At 44.0% G+C, this 13447-nt stretch overlaps 1 protein-coding gene across 1 annotated transcript in view; it reads left to right on the top strand.

The window, feature by feature from the left end:
* Positions 1 to 1483: 1483 nt before the first annotated feature.
* LOC144797946 (vomeronasal type-2 receptor 26-like) overlaps positions 1484 to 13447 on the top strand; it is a 203058-nt gene continuing 191094 nt past the window's right edge. Inside the window, exons 1-2 of the mRNA XM_078668749.1 lie at positions 1484 to 1503; positions 2190 to 2481. Of these exons, the coding sequence (XP_078524875.1) occupies positions 1484 to 1503; positions 2190 to 2481 (312 nt within the window). The remainder of the gene's footprint in view (positions 1504 to 2189; positions 2482 to 13447) is intronic.

The raw sequence follows: 13447 nt of genomic DNA, 5'->3' as shown, positions 1-13447 counted from the left end.
ATCTCTCCCAACCATAAATGCAGGCCAGAGACTATTCACAATTCTTTGATATTTGGTAATCAAGCATCTGTTACACCGCTGTTGCTATTACTGCAAAAACCATAGTGTGACTCATGCACTTTTGATTCCCCATCCCCTTCTCTTCTTTCATAAGTGTGGTATGCCCTCCCTATAATCTAGGAAATATTGCCAAGGAATAAATCCTCCCTAAGAAGCAAAAAGGTCAAACTGAAGCCCCGTGCTCCTGTAATCTTTCAGAGTGCAAAGTACATTGGGTGCCTGTTTGATCTCAGTTCTATCGGTTAAATGCTTTGGCTTTGAAAGGTAAGCACTTCACGTGCTATGTTTGCAATTTCAGAATTTATGGAGGGACGTCCTACCTTGTCATGATATTGTAAAACTCTGCTCTGTGGAACAAGGAGCTGCCATCCCTAAGCATCAAGTCTGAAAACTAAACCTTGCTGAGTGATCTGCTAGAAACTAGGCCTTCGCGGTAAATTCAGTTCCGCTCGCGGAATTTGCAAAATTTGGGTAATTTCGCGTTCCGCAGAGAACGCGATAGTGCCCAAAATTCTGCGTTCCGCGGCTTCGCGGAGTTTTTTGCTTGTTCGCGTTCTGAAAATGCGTGTTCCCAGGATGTTTCTCCCCGAGCACGCAAACAGCGATCGTGAACAGGAAAAAAGCATTGGGAAAAAGCGATTGCGCGCGTTCGCGGAATTTCTTTGAGTTTGCAGAGATTTTGACAGTTTCACAGAACTTTGCGTAGCGTGACTATGCAAATTCCGCCCACCCCTACTAAAAACCTCTGTCAATTCTGGGTTTGAGGATTATACTAGTGATGTAGAGTTAGGAGATTAAGCATATGCGAATAAATGTCATAGAAGAGCACCTCGAGGAGAGAATTAGTAGTAATGTGGTAGGATATGAATATATGACAGTATACGTCTACACACAGTTCACCCCAAGATATAGTAAAATATCCAATGTAATTGGCCTTAGGTGATAACTGTTAATTATGATATCCAGGGTTCTATAATCAGATCGGCCTGTCAAAAGCTTGGCCTGCCGTGACTGTTTTGCCTGGAGAATGAATGGTTCTCAGACCTCAATAGTGGAGTCAGGCTCTTGAATTTAGTTGACCCCTTTGCTTCAGCACAATTCTTGTGTTCTGATTAATATTTACTATTGAAGCAGGTCCTTGGACTTAGAAGACTGAACTGGTATGAGGGCATCACACCGAGTGCTGACCTAGCTTTGTCTCATAACTGTGGATGAAGTTTAACTTGTTGCTTTGAAAGATTTCTCCTTTGAACCTCTTGAGAGTGTATGTGGCTGCCTCTGAGAGAGAGCTAGATCATCTTTTGGCCAATTGATGTATAACACCCTGACAACATATTTTATATTCCTTGGGTACCTCAAATTGAACCAAGGCATTGGGACATTGAAGGTTCCTAGGCAAGACCCCAGAGGATTACCCAATACCATGTCTAATAATTCCGCTTTGTGAGTCTCTCCATTTCTAGGAAAATGGCCTCTAGGAAAACAGCAGATCTCCAGAGGCCTGTGAAAGAACAGTTTCTTTAGTTTACTTATCAATTGTTTCCAATATGTTTCAGAGTTTCTATTAGACCAAATGCCCCAATTGTATGTGCTTCCAAAACAAATCTTAAGCATTCCAATCGAAAAAGAAACATAATTGCTAAATGTGCTTTCAACTCTAAAATATTGAGCGTGCAATATTGGACTAATATATAATTTGACAGACAGGGATACTGCCACAGAATTTAGGTTAAAAAATGTTAATTTAGAATAATGTAGGCTTTGAGCCCAGGACATACTGTCCTCATATCCAGTCCCCTTGAGCTGAGAAAAGGCTGCAAACATGTTTTGGGAAACCACTATTTTCCCTTTTAGCACTATAGAGCGACATCCCACAATTTGAAAGGAAGAACGGACTGAGAATGTACAAGTATATACGTTAACTAAAAACATTCTAAAAATGTACAACTATCGATCGTATTCCTTCTGGGTTATCTTCAACCCTCGTTTAAAAAAATTCATCCTCATTTGGAATTTCTTCTATTCAATCTAGTCTCCAGCTCATCTGATTTGTGACAGCGTCAATGTTTCCTTATCTGGTTTCATCATGCAATACTTATCTTTCAATGATTTCGTTTCTCTCTCTTCAGGTTCAGTGTGTTGTCCTATGGCTGGTTTCAAGCCCTCATTTTTGCCTTATCGGAAATCAATGCAGACCAGAGCATTCTGCCAAATGTCACGCTGGGGTTTTTGGTCTATGACACATGCCTGATGCTTGAGCACTCTCTCCAGAGCACTCTGCAGATGCTGACAGGGCAGGAGACAGCAGTTGTGAACTACCAGTGCGGACGTGGGCCAGCAGTGTCCGCCATCTTGGGAGATGTAATATCCACTTACTCCATAGCAATGGCTAGACTTCTGGGTCTCTACAGACATCCTCAGGTATTTATTTAACAATTTAATTTTTTTTTGTATTTCAATATTACATATTACTATGCTAACCAGTTTGGTATATCATAACTGAAGCAGGTCCATATGTCAGCAAGCAGACACCAACCAAATATAGATCCATTTCCAAAGTTGAAGTAACACAGATAATGTAAGAAAAATAAAAAAATAAATCAATGCTGTAATGTTGTTCAAGAATTGAAATTCCTCACCTAAAAAGAAAGGACATTTTGATTAAACATATTAACATTTGCTTCTTGGCCCTAAACATAGTACACAAATGAAAAACTTGTAGGACGTACTACAATTTAAAGTTCAACTCTTCTTAAATAACAAAGAAGACTACTTAGAAATGATAGCCAAAACTATACTATAAGTTATATGTTAGCCTACCAAAGTCCCTTAAAACCATACCAAAATCTAAACCAACATACCAAACCTTTTTTTATTAAAATAGAATGATAATTACATCAATGAAACAATTATGTTGCATTGCAATGTTAATAAACACTGAAATTATATATATATTACTTTAAAAAATACCAATCACCAACCAAAAACTGAAAAACAAATTCAATCCATCACATAAAAAAGATAAAACCTATAATACAAACAATTCCACATAATATTCACATTAAATTCACATAAAGAATACATTGTCGCATTTCCCACCCAAAATAAATGAGAAAAATAAAACTTACTGTTCTGTAGCTACATATCTTACTCCGTCTTAGGGGTCGATTCCGATGTCGGACGGACTCAGCCAGGAGCTGTAACTGACCGACCTGCTGTTGTCGGTTACAGCCCTGCTAGTACGATGTGCCCGAACAGGGTTTGGTCGTAATCGTATACTTAACAATACAAGCATACATTCCGAGTGGAATGCATGGCTGCATTGTTGAAAGCAGGGGTGCAGTTCATCCCTGCACCCTGTGGCCGGCACCCCAAGGTGCCTGCCACCGGGTGCAGGGATCGACAGCGGGGCATCATTTAGCGGCCTCACACCCACGGGGGCCCTGCTGGGCCCTGCAGTTTACGACTGCCTTTTCGTGCCTCAGAAACCAGCATGAAAAGGCAGTGAAAAACTGCAATTGTACTCCATCGGTCGCAAAGAGGCGGCCAGAGGAGTATTGGAGGATTTCTGGATGGCGGACGGGCTCTGTCGTTTGCAATTCGGAAATCTGAGTCGGATTCCTTTCCGACCGAGCCCATCAGAATGGCTTGGTCGGAAAGGAATCCAGGCCACACATTCCGGTTCGGTCGAAAGGGCTTCGACCATCGTTCGGAGCCCTTCCGACTGAAATCGGAAACGGCCCCTTAATGTGAAACAATAGTTAACCACAAAAAGCAAGCAAGAAATTTTATAATATAAGGAATCCAATTGAACTCCCATGAAGCAATCCAAATCATCTAGTTTGCATAAAAACCCAACAAAATTGTTCTAAAAAATGGAACGCTGCAAGAAACCTGAAAAAAAGTAAAAAAACATTGGTTTATTTTAAAGTAAAGCTGATTGTCTTAAAAAAACTCATGAATTCCAATGCTCATTGAAGGCGCTCATAGACAAACACCTGTAAAATAAATGTAACATAACCACCCACAATATGGAACAGATGCTAAAATATACATTACACTTAGGTCCTGATTACAATTACTGTGGTCCTAGGAACGACATACTCACGGTGGCAGTCCAACCACTATAAACGCGGCAGGTGGTATGACCATCGGATTACGAGTGCAGCGGTTGGACCGCTCCCAGCCCGATACATGACCATCACCACTTTCTGATGTGCCTCTTCAAATCTGCCTTTCTGTCGATCTTTTCACAGAGGTGGCCCAATAAAGGACCACCCGCCAATTTTACCCATTGGGCATTGTGACTGGGGGCACATGTTGTGCCTCCATGCCTGCACTGTTGTGCCTGCACTGTGTGCCATGCATGACATGGCGCATGGTAACAGTGCACGTATGACAGTGCAGGCTCTGCAATGCGTTGGCATTGACTTCACACTCACGCTGTGAGCTGAAGCATGCCGGTAGACAGCCACTGGCACACTACCGGCCGTCTTCTCATAATGCAGCAGTCAGGAAGCCACAGGCTTGGCAGGGTTCTCCTTACCGATGCAATGGCGGTCCGTCAGTTGGACTACCTATCTAGTAATTGGCGCATTAGTCATCAAAATATAGCTGACATCACATTGTGTAACGTAGCTTATTCAAACATTACTAAAACAATGCACAAAAATGCAAAACAACACACTAGTATGAAACACTTACTGCAAAACATCTAAATAAAGCAAAGAGCCAGAACCAACACATTCGGACGACACAGTGGATGGGTACAAAGGACGGCCGGGGGCCGTCCAAACCCCACCCACTCATTATTTGGCCAGCACAGCGGCAGAATTTGCGCCGCGGTCAAGGAGTTAAACCTCCTCCTAAATCACCTTTGTACTCAAAACCCTTAATAAATCCTTAAAAAGAGACTTACCTGTTCTGAAGAACAGCAACCTGGAACCGTGACCTGGTTCCAGGTTCCAGGAAGATAGACTCAAAAAAACCACAAATAGATTGTAAAATAAAAGGAAATGGTCCCAAAGATGTCTGCTAAATGGAAAAAAAGACTATAATAATATTGTAAAAATGTTTAATAAATGTTAAAAAAAAAACATCTGAACAAATATAATCATATCAAACAATGTTATAAAAAAGATGCTCAACTTGTAAATTATAAATTAAATATTAGTATAATATATGTACAATTATTTAATATATACTAATAAAATATGTTGAAATAATGTTAAAAATATGTATATAAAAAAAGTTAAGACGTAGACAAATTGGTAACAATGAAAAATAACAGCTGGAAGTATACAACATAGAAACGTATATAAAATGTGATTGACTTTTTTAATAATAAAAACTAATACAATTATGTATGAACTTGACTTAATATTTTTTCATAAAGTAGATATGTTTCTAAATGCAAAACTATAGAATAAATAAAAATTGAAAATAAGCTCTTTATTATACAAAAGGTGTGACATTTACTATTTCCACTCTAATGTAAAACAATTTAGGGGAAGGTGTTGGACACTAAACGGGTAACATCTACTATTCCAACACTGAGCTAAATTAATTTGGGGGAAGCTTGGGTCATTAAAGGGCTGACATTTACTATTCCCCTTCCAATCTAAACAAACTTGGGGATGGTGTTAGACACTAAACTCATGACATTTATTACTCCCACTCAAACCTTAACAAATTTGGGGGAAGATGTTGGACAATAATGGGGAGACATTTAGTATGCCTATTCCAATCTAAGTCAACTCGGGGAAGGTGTTGAACACTAAAGGGGTGACATCTACTATTCCCACTCCAATCTAGGGCTCTTTTGTAAGGCGTTGAGCCCTAATGAGGTAAAATTTATAATACCCACTTCAAATGTGAAATTTTGCAAAGGTAATACAAATTAAACATTTAAAATACAAAATCAATACTCACACACATTTTTACTACTCAATTAAATAAAATGTTACCTAAAACACAATACCCAAGACTACAAACCTATATATACCTATCTAAATATTAAAATATAGAAAACAAATCAATAACTATTAATAAATAATATATATTAAAAATGTTTACTACCATTCATAAAGTTTAAATCATAAAATGACACATAAAATCATATTACAAAATTAACAATCATACAAAATGCTTTGACACATTTTAAAATTTGAAAAAAATATACAAATATTTTTCAAACAAAATACTATTTTAAAAACAAATTCCCACAATTGTATTAATTGTTTTACAAAATATTTACAATTACACAAGTCTACATAACTTTATGTATACATTTTTAACTTTATTTGAAGTCTAACACCATAATTATATATCGTCCTGAAAATTAAATGAAATGAAGCTGTTTACAAAATATTATCATAACAATGTAAATTTTGCTAAATTATTCATTTCTATTTTTTTTAAATTATTACCTCAAGAATAAATGTAAAATATAAATTTTGGGGAAATCTCCCCACTCCTATACCCTAAAACCCCCAAATCCTGCTGATAACAAAAAACATAAACAATTCATTTTATGCTTTAATACATCTAAAAAGTAGACATATATACTATTAAAAACACTAATAAATAAAAAGCAAGCATATACAATCAAACACACTATAAAAAAAGTATATACTAATTAACACTTACAATGATATTACATACAACATGTTCTGATAATTATTAATGATATTAAAAGAAAACTAAAAATGATATTTTTACCTTTGATGCACCTGTCGACAATATTTTTGCATCACAATATTGTTTCTGGTATTTTGTGCAAATACCAATAAGAAAAAGATATTCATTACAGTCTTACATGGATCAATAGTCTCTCTGGACTAGAGTTATGGACAGCGACACTGGAACTGAATGTCAGGAGAGGGTCTAATAATGTGTCAGGGTGGAATAAATTATGCAGCAAGAAAAGGCATGTAATGCAGCTCAATGCCGCTCTTTTTTGTAAATGTATAACCTCATTATTTTGTCATTTTTAAACTTGATAACACTGTCTGGGCATTGGTTGCACCACATCAGTACCAGTTGAACACACAAATATAGCAATAAGCAACATAAAGGTGACCAGTTCAGCTTTGCAAAGGGCCTTCAACTGCGCAGCAACACATGTTTCTCAATTTATAGTAACATTTGAACTGTTAAAGCTAAACAAATATGTGTTTAAAATCTGCAGATTATGCTGCAGATGACAGATTTTGTGGCAAATGTGGCAGATCTCTAATTATGTAAAAATCAATGTAGCCGCACAGTCACATATTTCCAGTCAGCCTTGTTATTGGATATGCACACTCTGAATGCCATAATGTTGGGTCTAAGGTCCCTAGAACTTTCAAGAGCTGTTGCAGGGCCTGCTGGCAGCTGTACAGCCCATCTCAGGGAAATAAACATCCCCCCTGCAAAGGCAGAATTCCGCCATCACATGTAGTACTACCAACCCACTAGCATTCACTCTGACAGTTTTCGTCAGCTCAGAGCATGCAGAAAATGTTAGTGTTTTTACCTAGAGTAGGAATAAAAAGCATGGAGAAGGACACAGTGGGATATTTATTATTATTTCATGCAACACAACACAGCAAGGGAGCCTGCATCCATGTTTGACACTGGCTAGCTAAGGTTTAGCAAGTTATCTGCTGTAGAAAATATTTTGATTAATTTGTAATTATTTAGGTTGTCATATCAAAGGAAAGGATCTTCATTATGTGTAATTGTTAAATGTTCATGTATGTGTATATCTTGCTCTCTTCTAGGAGCAGGTGGGGTATCACTGGTGGCACTTTTAGTTTGTGCAATTCAATTTTTTAATGTGGGGATAGGTGGTAGATGGACTTTTATATGTTCAGGGACTTTTTATAGTATATCTTCAATCAATCAATCAATCATGCCATTAGTATAGCGCACTACTCACCCGGGAGGGTCTCAAGGCGCTTGGGGCGAGGGGTATGCTACTGCTCGAACAGCCAGGTCTTGAGTTGTTTCCTGAAGGCGAGATGGTCCTGGGTCAGCCGAAGGTGGATGGGGAGGGAGTTCCAAGTCTTGGCAGCCAGGTAAGAGAAGGATCTTCCTCCGGCGGTGGCTCTTCGGATGCGTGGTACGGCTGCGAGGGCGAGGCTGGTGGACCGTAGCTGGCGGGTGGGCGTGTAGAAGGTCAGGCGGTCGTTGAGGTACTTGGGGCCCAGGTCGTGGAGAGACTTGTGTGCGTGGGTGAGGAGCCGGAACGTGATCCTCTTGTCGACGGGGAGCCAGTGCAGGTTCCTCAGGTGGCTGGAGATGTGGCTGCGTCGGGGGACATCCAGGATGAGTCGGGCGGAGGCGTTCTGGATGCGCTGGAGTCTTTTCTGTAGCTTGGCTGTGGTTCCGGCGTAGAGGGCTTTCCGTAGTCCAGTCGGCTGGTGACGAGTGCCTGGGTGACAGTCTTCCTGGTCTCGGTCGGGATCCAGCGGAAGATCTTGCGAAGCATACGCAGGGTGTTGAAGCACGATGAGGAGACGGCGTTGACTTGTCTGGTCATCGAGAGGGAGGGGTCCAGGATGAAGCCCAGGTTGCGTGCGTGGTCGGTTGGCTTGGGTGCGGTGCCCAGGGCTGGGGGCCACCAGGAGTCGTACCAGGCGGAGGGCGAAGATCCCAGGATGAGGACTTCGTCTTGTCCGAGTTCAGTTTCAAGCGGCTGTCCTTCATCCACTCGGCGACGTCTTTCATCCCTTCGTGTAGGCAGGTTCTGGCGGTGTCGGGGTCTCTGGTGAGGGAGAGGATCAGCTGGGTGTCGTCGGCGTAAGAGATGATGTTGAGGTTGTGCTGGCGTGCGATGGCTGCGAGAGGTTTCATGTAGATGTTGAAGAGGGTGGGGCTGAGTGAAGATCCTTGCGGGACGCCGCAGATGACTTCAGTGGCCTCGGAGCGAAACGGGGGGAGGGGACTCTTTGTGTTCTACCGGCGAGGAACGAGATGATCCACTCCAGTGCCTTCTCTTGGATACCGATGTTGCTGAGGCGCTGGACTAGGGTGCGGTGGCAGACTGTGTCGAACGCAGCGGAGAGGTCCAGGAGGATGAGGGCCACTGTTTCCCCCTTGTCGAGCAGGGTCCGGATGTCGTCGGTGGCTGCGATGAGGGCGGTCTCGGTGCTGTGATTGGCTCTGAAGCCGGACTGCGAGGGGTCGAGGGATCCGTTCGTCTCGAGGAAGGCGGTCAGCTGTCTGTTGACGATCTTCTCGATGAATTTAGCAGGAAAAGGGAGGAGCGAGATGGGGCGGAAGTTTTTGAGATCGGTGGGGTCCGGCGTAGGTTTCTTCAGGAGGGCGCTGATCTCGGCGTGCTTCCAGCTCTCCGGGAAGGTGGTGGTGTTGAAGGAGGCGTTAATGATGTTCCGGAGTTGGGGTGCGATGGTGGAGTCGGCCTTGTTGAAGACGTGGTGTGGGCAGGGGTCGGTCGGTGATCCGGAGTGGATGGTGTTCATCGTGCGGGCTGTGTCTTCGGTGGTCACCGTGGTCCAGGTGCGAAGGGTGGCGGTGGGGGGCGTTGGTTCGACGGTTGGGTGCGTGGGTGGGGCGCCGAAGCTGTTGTGGATGTCGGCGATCTTGCGGTGGAAGAACGAGGCGAGGGAGTCGCAGAGGTCTTGTGACGGAGTGATGTCGTTGGTGCCGGTGCTGGGGTTGGAGAACTCCTTGACGATAGTGAAGAGCTCTTTGCTGTCTTGGGCATTGTTGTCCAGTCGTTCCTTCAGGGATTTCTTCTTGGTGGTACGGATGAGCTGGTGGTGCTTGCGGGTAGCGTGTTTGAGGGCGGTCATGTTGTCAGTGGTCCGGTCGAGGAGCCAGGCTTTCTCGAGGGTGCGGCAGGTCTTCTTGGAGTCCTTGTGGTCATCGGTAAACCAGGATGCCTTCTTGCTTCTGGGTCTTCTGGGAGGGTTCTTTAGTGGCGCGAGGTCGTCGGCGCAGGCGGTCAGCCACTGTGTGAAGTTGCGGGCTGCTTCGTTGAGGTCCGTTGTGTTGGCGGGTGGGCTCTGGCTGAGGGAGGTGGTGAGCTGGTCTGCGGTGATCTTGCTCCAATTCCTGTGAGGTACCTGTTGCGGGTGGTGGTGGGTCATGGATCTTTTGAAGCTGAAGTGGACGCAGCTGTGGTCGGTCCAGTGGAGTCCGGTGGCGTGGCTGAAGGTGATGTACTTGCTGGAAGAGAAGACGGGATCAAGCGTGTGGCCGGCGTAGTGGGTGGGGGTGTTGACCAGTTGCTTGAGTCCGAGGTTGGCGAGGTTTTCCAGCAGGGCGGTGGTGTTGCGGTCCTTGTTGTTCTCCAGGTGGAAGTTGAGATCCCCGAGGAGGATGTAGTCAGTGGAGGGGAGGGCGTGCGGGCTGATGAAGTCTGTGATGTCTTCGCTGAATTGTGTGTGTGGTCCCGGGGGTCTGTAGACGAGGGTGCCTCTGAGGGTAGTCTTAGGGTAGGTGTGAATCTGGAAGTGGAGATGTTCGGCTGCGGCGAAGGAGTCGTTGGCGTCGGTCGTGATGCGGATAGTGTTCCTGTGGACGATGGCGAAGCCACCTCCGGTCTGGTTGATGCGGTCCCTCCTGATGATCTTGTACCCGTCCGGGATGGCGATGGCGATGTCGGGTGCAGAGGAGGCGTTCATCCAGGTTTCCGTGAGGAAGGCGACGTCCGGTGATGTAGCGTCGAGGAGGTTCCAGAGTTCCACGGCGTGTCTGTGGACAGAGCGGGTGTTGATCAGGATGCACTTGAGGTGGTTGCTGCTGGTGTTTGTCTTGGCGGGTGCGGGGCAGGTTCGGAGGCAGGTGAACTTGCAGGTGCAGCAGGTGAAGGGTCCGAGGGTGCGTCTCGGGGTGGCTCGGCAGCAGGCGTGGGTCCGGCCAGCATTGAGTGCATTGAGAGTGGCGGCGTCGTAGGTCAGTCGGGTCGTCTTGCCTCGGCGGGGAGGGCCAGGGGTCCTGGCGCTGGGCGCGGGCCAGGCACGGACCGGCGCAGACGGGCTTACCTTTGGCGCACCTTCGGCGCTCAATCGGCGCTCCCGCTGCGCGCGTCCGCTGCGCGGTCGCTCTGGGGCGTCATAAGTAAGGAGCCGGGAGGGAGGAGCAGCTGGGTGGCGGGAGCGGGGCGGAGAATGGAATCACAGGGGGGCGGGGCCGCAGGGAGGCAGTGGTGGGAAATTCCAAGAAGCAGCGGGCAGCGGGAAATTCCCAGGAGCAGCGGGAAATTCCCAGGAGCAGCGGGCAGCGAGCGAAGGAATCTGCAGGCAGGAGGCGGCAAAGGCAGGCAGGAGCGGCAGCAGTGAGTGGGGCGACCAAAATCTTTAAGGAGTTTGGTTGTGGGATCCTGAGAGCTAGAGCTTGTCTCTCTTACACCCTGCAATATCTGACTTAGTTCTATTTTTATCACATTTGGAGGAGGGTGGCACGTTCTTACTTTGACTACATCATCATTTGTAGTTGCCTTCCTATTGCATGCAATAGAATAATATTTAGTACATTTCCAGTTTATATTTTCTGATAATGCACTTTCTTGACTGTAGGTGTAGCACATGTGACTTAGTAGCTGCTTTCCTTTCTGTGAAGTGAAATATGTTTCTGCTTCTGTTATTGTATCTGGAAAGTAGTGTAATAGTATAAATATATGTTTTTTTAAAGTGTGTACACTTGTTATTTACATGTAAAAATATGCAACTGCTCGTATTTTGTTTCCTAACATGTATGTTCTCTTAAGATGTTTCACATTGTTTTACAACTTTTCCTTTGAGGGTGTCCTAATATAGAGCAGGTGCTTTCTTTTCTATTGGTTGAAAAAAAGCCATAAGTTCCATTTTAAATGTTAATTTGTTGGTACTTTATAGAGTTTGGGATCGTTTTTGGGTGAACCTATACTCTTATATTAATTTATATATACATGGGGCTTCATTATAATGTGGGAATCATTTCCTACTGACTCTGGTTCGAGTAGCCCAACTGAGTGATTACGATGTTTCCGAACACCATCCGGTCGGACTCCCATTGACTTCAATGGGAGCCTGTGTTCTGACCAACAATACAGTCTCCCTTTGAAAAAAGGGCTACATCATTAACCTCAATGTCAAATCTAAATACACTACATTAAACCAAACCACACAACACAAAACATCATACCTCACATCACCTCTCCAATATATCACTCATAAGACACACCAAACAATACAACTGGTTGACACCAACACACCGTACACCACAAAGCACAACGTTCAACCCAAAAACAAACAGGACAACTAGGAGACCAAGAAACTAATGAGAACAGTGAGACAGCAAGCTATAAGGCTGCATATATATATATATATATATATATATATATATATATATATATATATATATATATATATATATATATATATATATATATATATATATACATATATATATGTATATATATATATATTACCTACTGGCGGTCGCCAGTAGGTATATATAGTTAGGATTTTTTCTCTATGGGATTTTTGAAAATTCTATGTCGAATAACTTTGGCGTTTGAGGACGGAATTGGCTGCAATTTTCAGGAAAATGGAACATATTGTTTCTGAGCAGCCCCTGAAAATTTGGGGGGGTTTCGTCGAGGGGGGGCCGAGAAAAAAGGGGGGTCCCAAAACGTGTTTTTCCCATGCAATTTTCTATAGGGCGGTTGGCCTCACTTTTAGCTCGAACGGCTGAATGGATTTCCACGAAACTTGGCAAAATTGTAGGGACTGGTATCCCGATGTGCCTTTGCTAGGTCTCAATATATGTGTTCCAGTGGATTTTGAGAAATTAACGTTAAAAAAAATATATATATCTGTAAGCGCGCTCCGGGCAGCGCCCCGGTTCGCGTACCTGACGCGTAACGGAACTTCGCGAAGCGAAGCTGATTGGCTCTCTGGTGTCTGTCAACATTCTAAACAGTCCGGAGCGGCCGCCATCTTGTCTCTAGGTAGGATCGAGAGACAAGATGCAGTGAAAAACGAAGGGGGAAATGAAGGAAAGGGGGCAAGGTAGACCCCTCCTGACCCCCTAGGATTGATGAGGGGGATATTAAAGTGCCCCGCGGGGCAAAAAAAATTTGTTGCGATTTTTTGTCATAGAGGCGCGTCCCGGTACGCGAACCGGGCAGCTAACTGGCAGCGTAACGGGAGTCCGCCATCTTGTGTTTTTGGAACGTCCGGTTCGCGTACCGGGTAGGGTCCCGGTAAGCGTAACAAGAGAAACAGTAAAAAAAAAAATTAATGGAATAGATTATCAAGAAAACTTTGAAAAATTGTAGGGACTGTTTGTTTGATGTGCCTTTGCAAGGACTCAAGATATGTGCACGTGTGGATTTTGTCTAATTAAGGTTAGGGACTGGTAGCCCGATGTGCCTTTGCTAGGTCTCAATATA

The sequence above is a fragment of the Lissotriton helveticus genome, chromosome 12 (assembly GCF_964261635.1).
Source record: "Lissotriton helveticus chromosome 12, aLisHel1.1, whole genome shotgun sequence".
Taxonomy (NCBI): Eukaryota; Metazoa; Chordata; class Amphibia; order Caudata; family Salamandridae; genus Lissotriton; species Lissotriton helveticus.
Note: the sequence above shows the minus strand (reverse complement) of the source record. Positions and strands in the feature narration are given on the sequence as shown.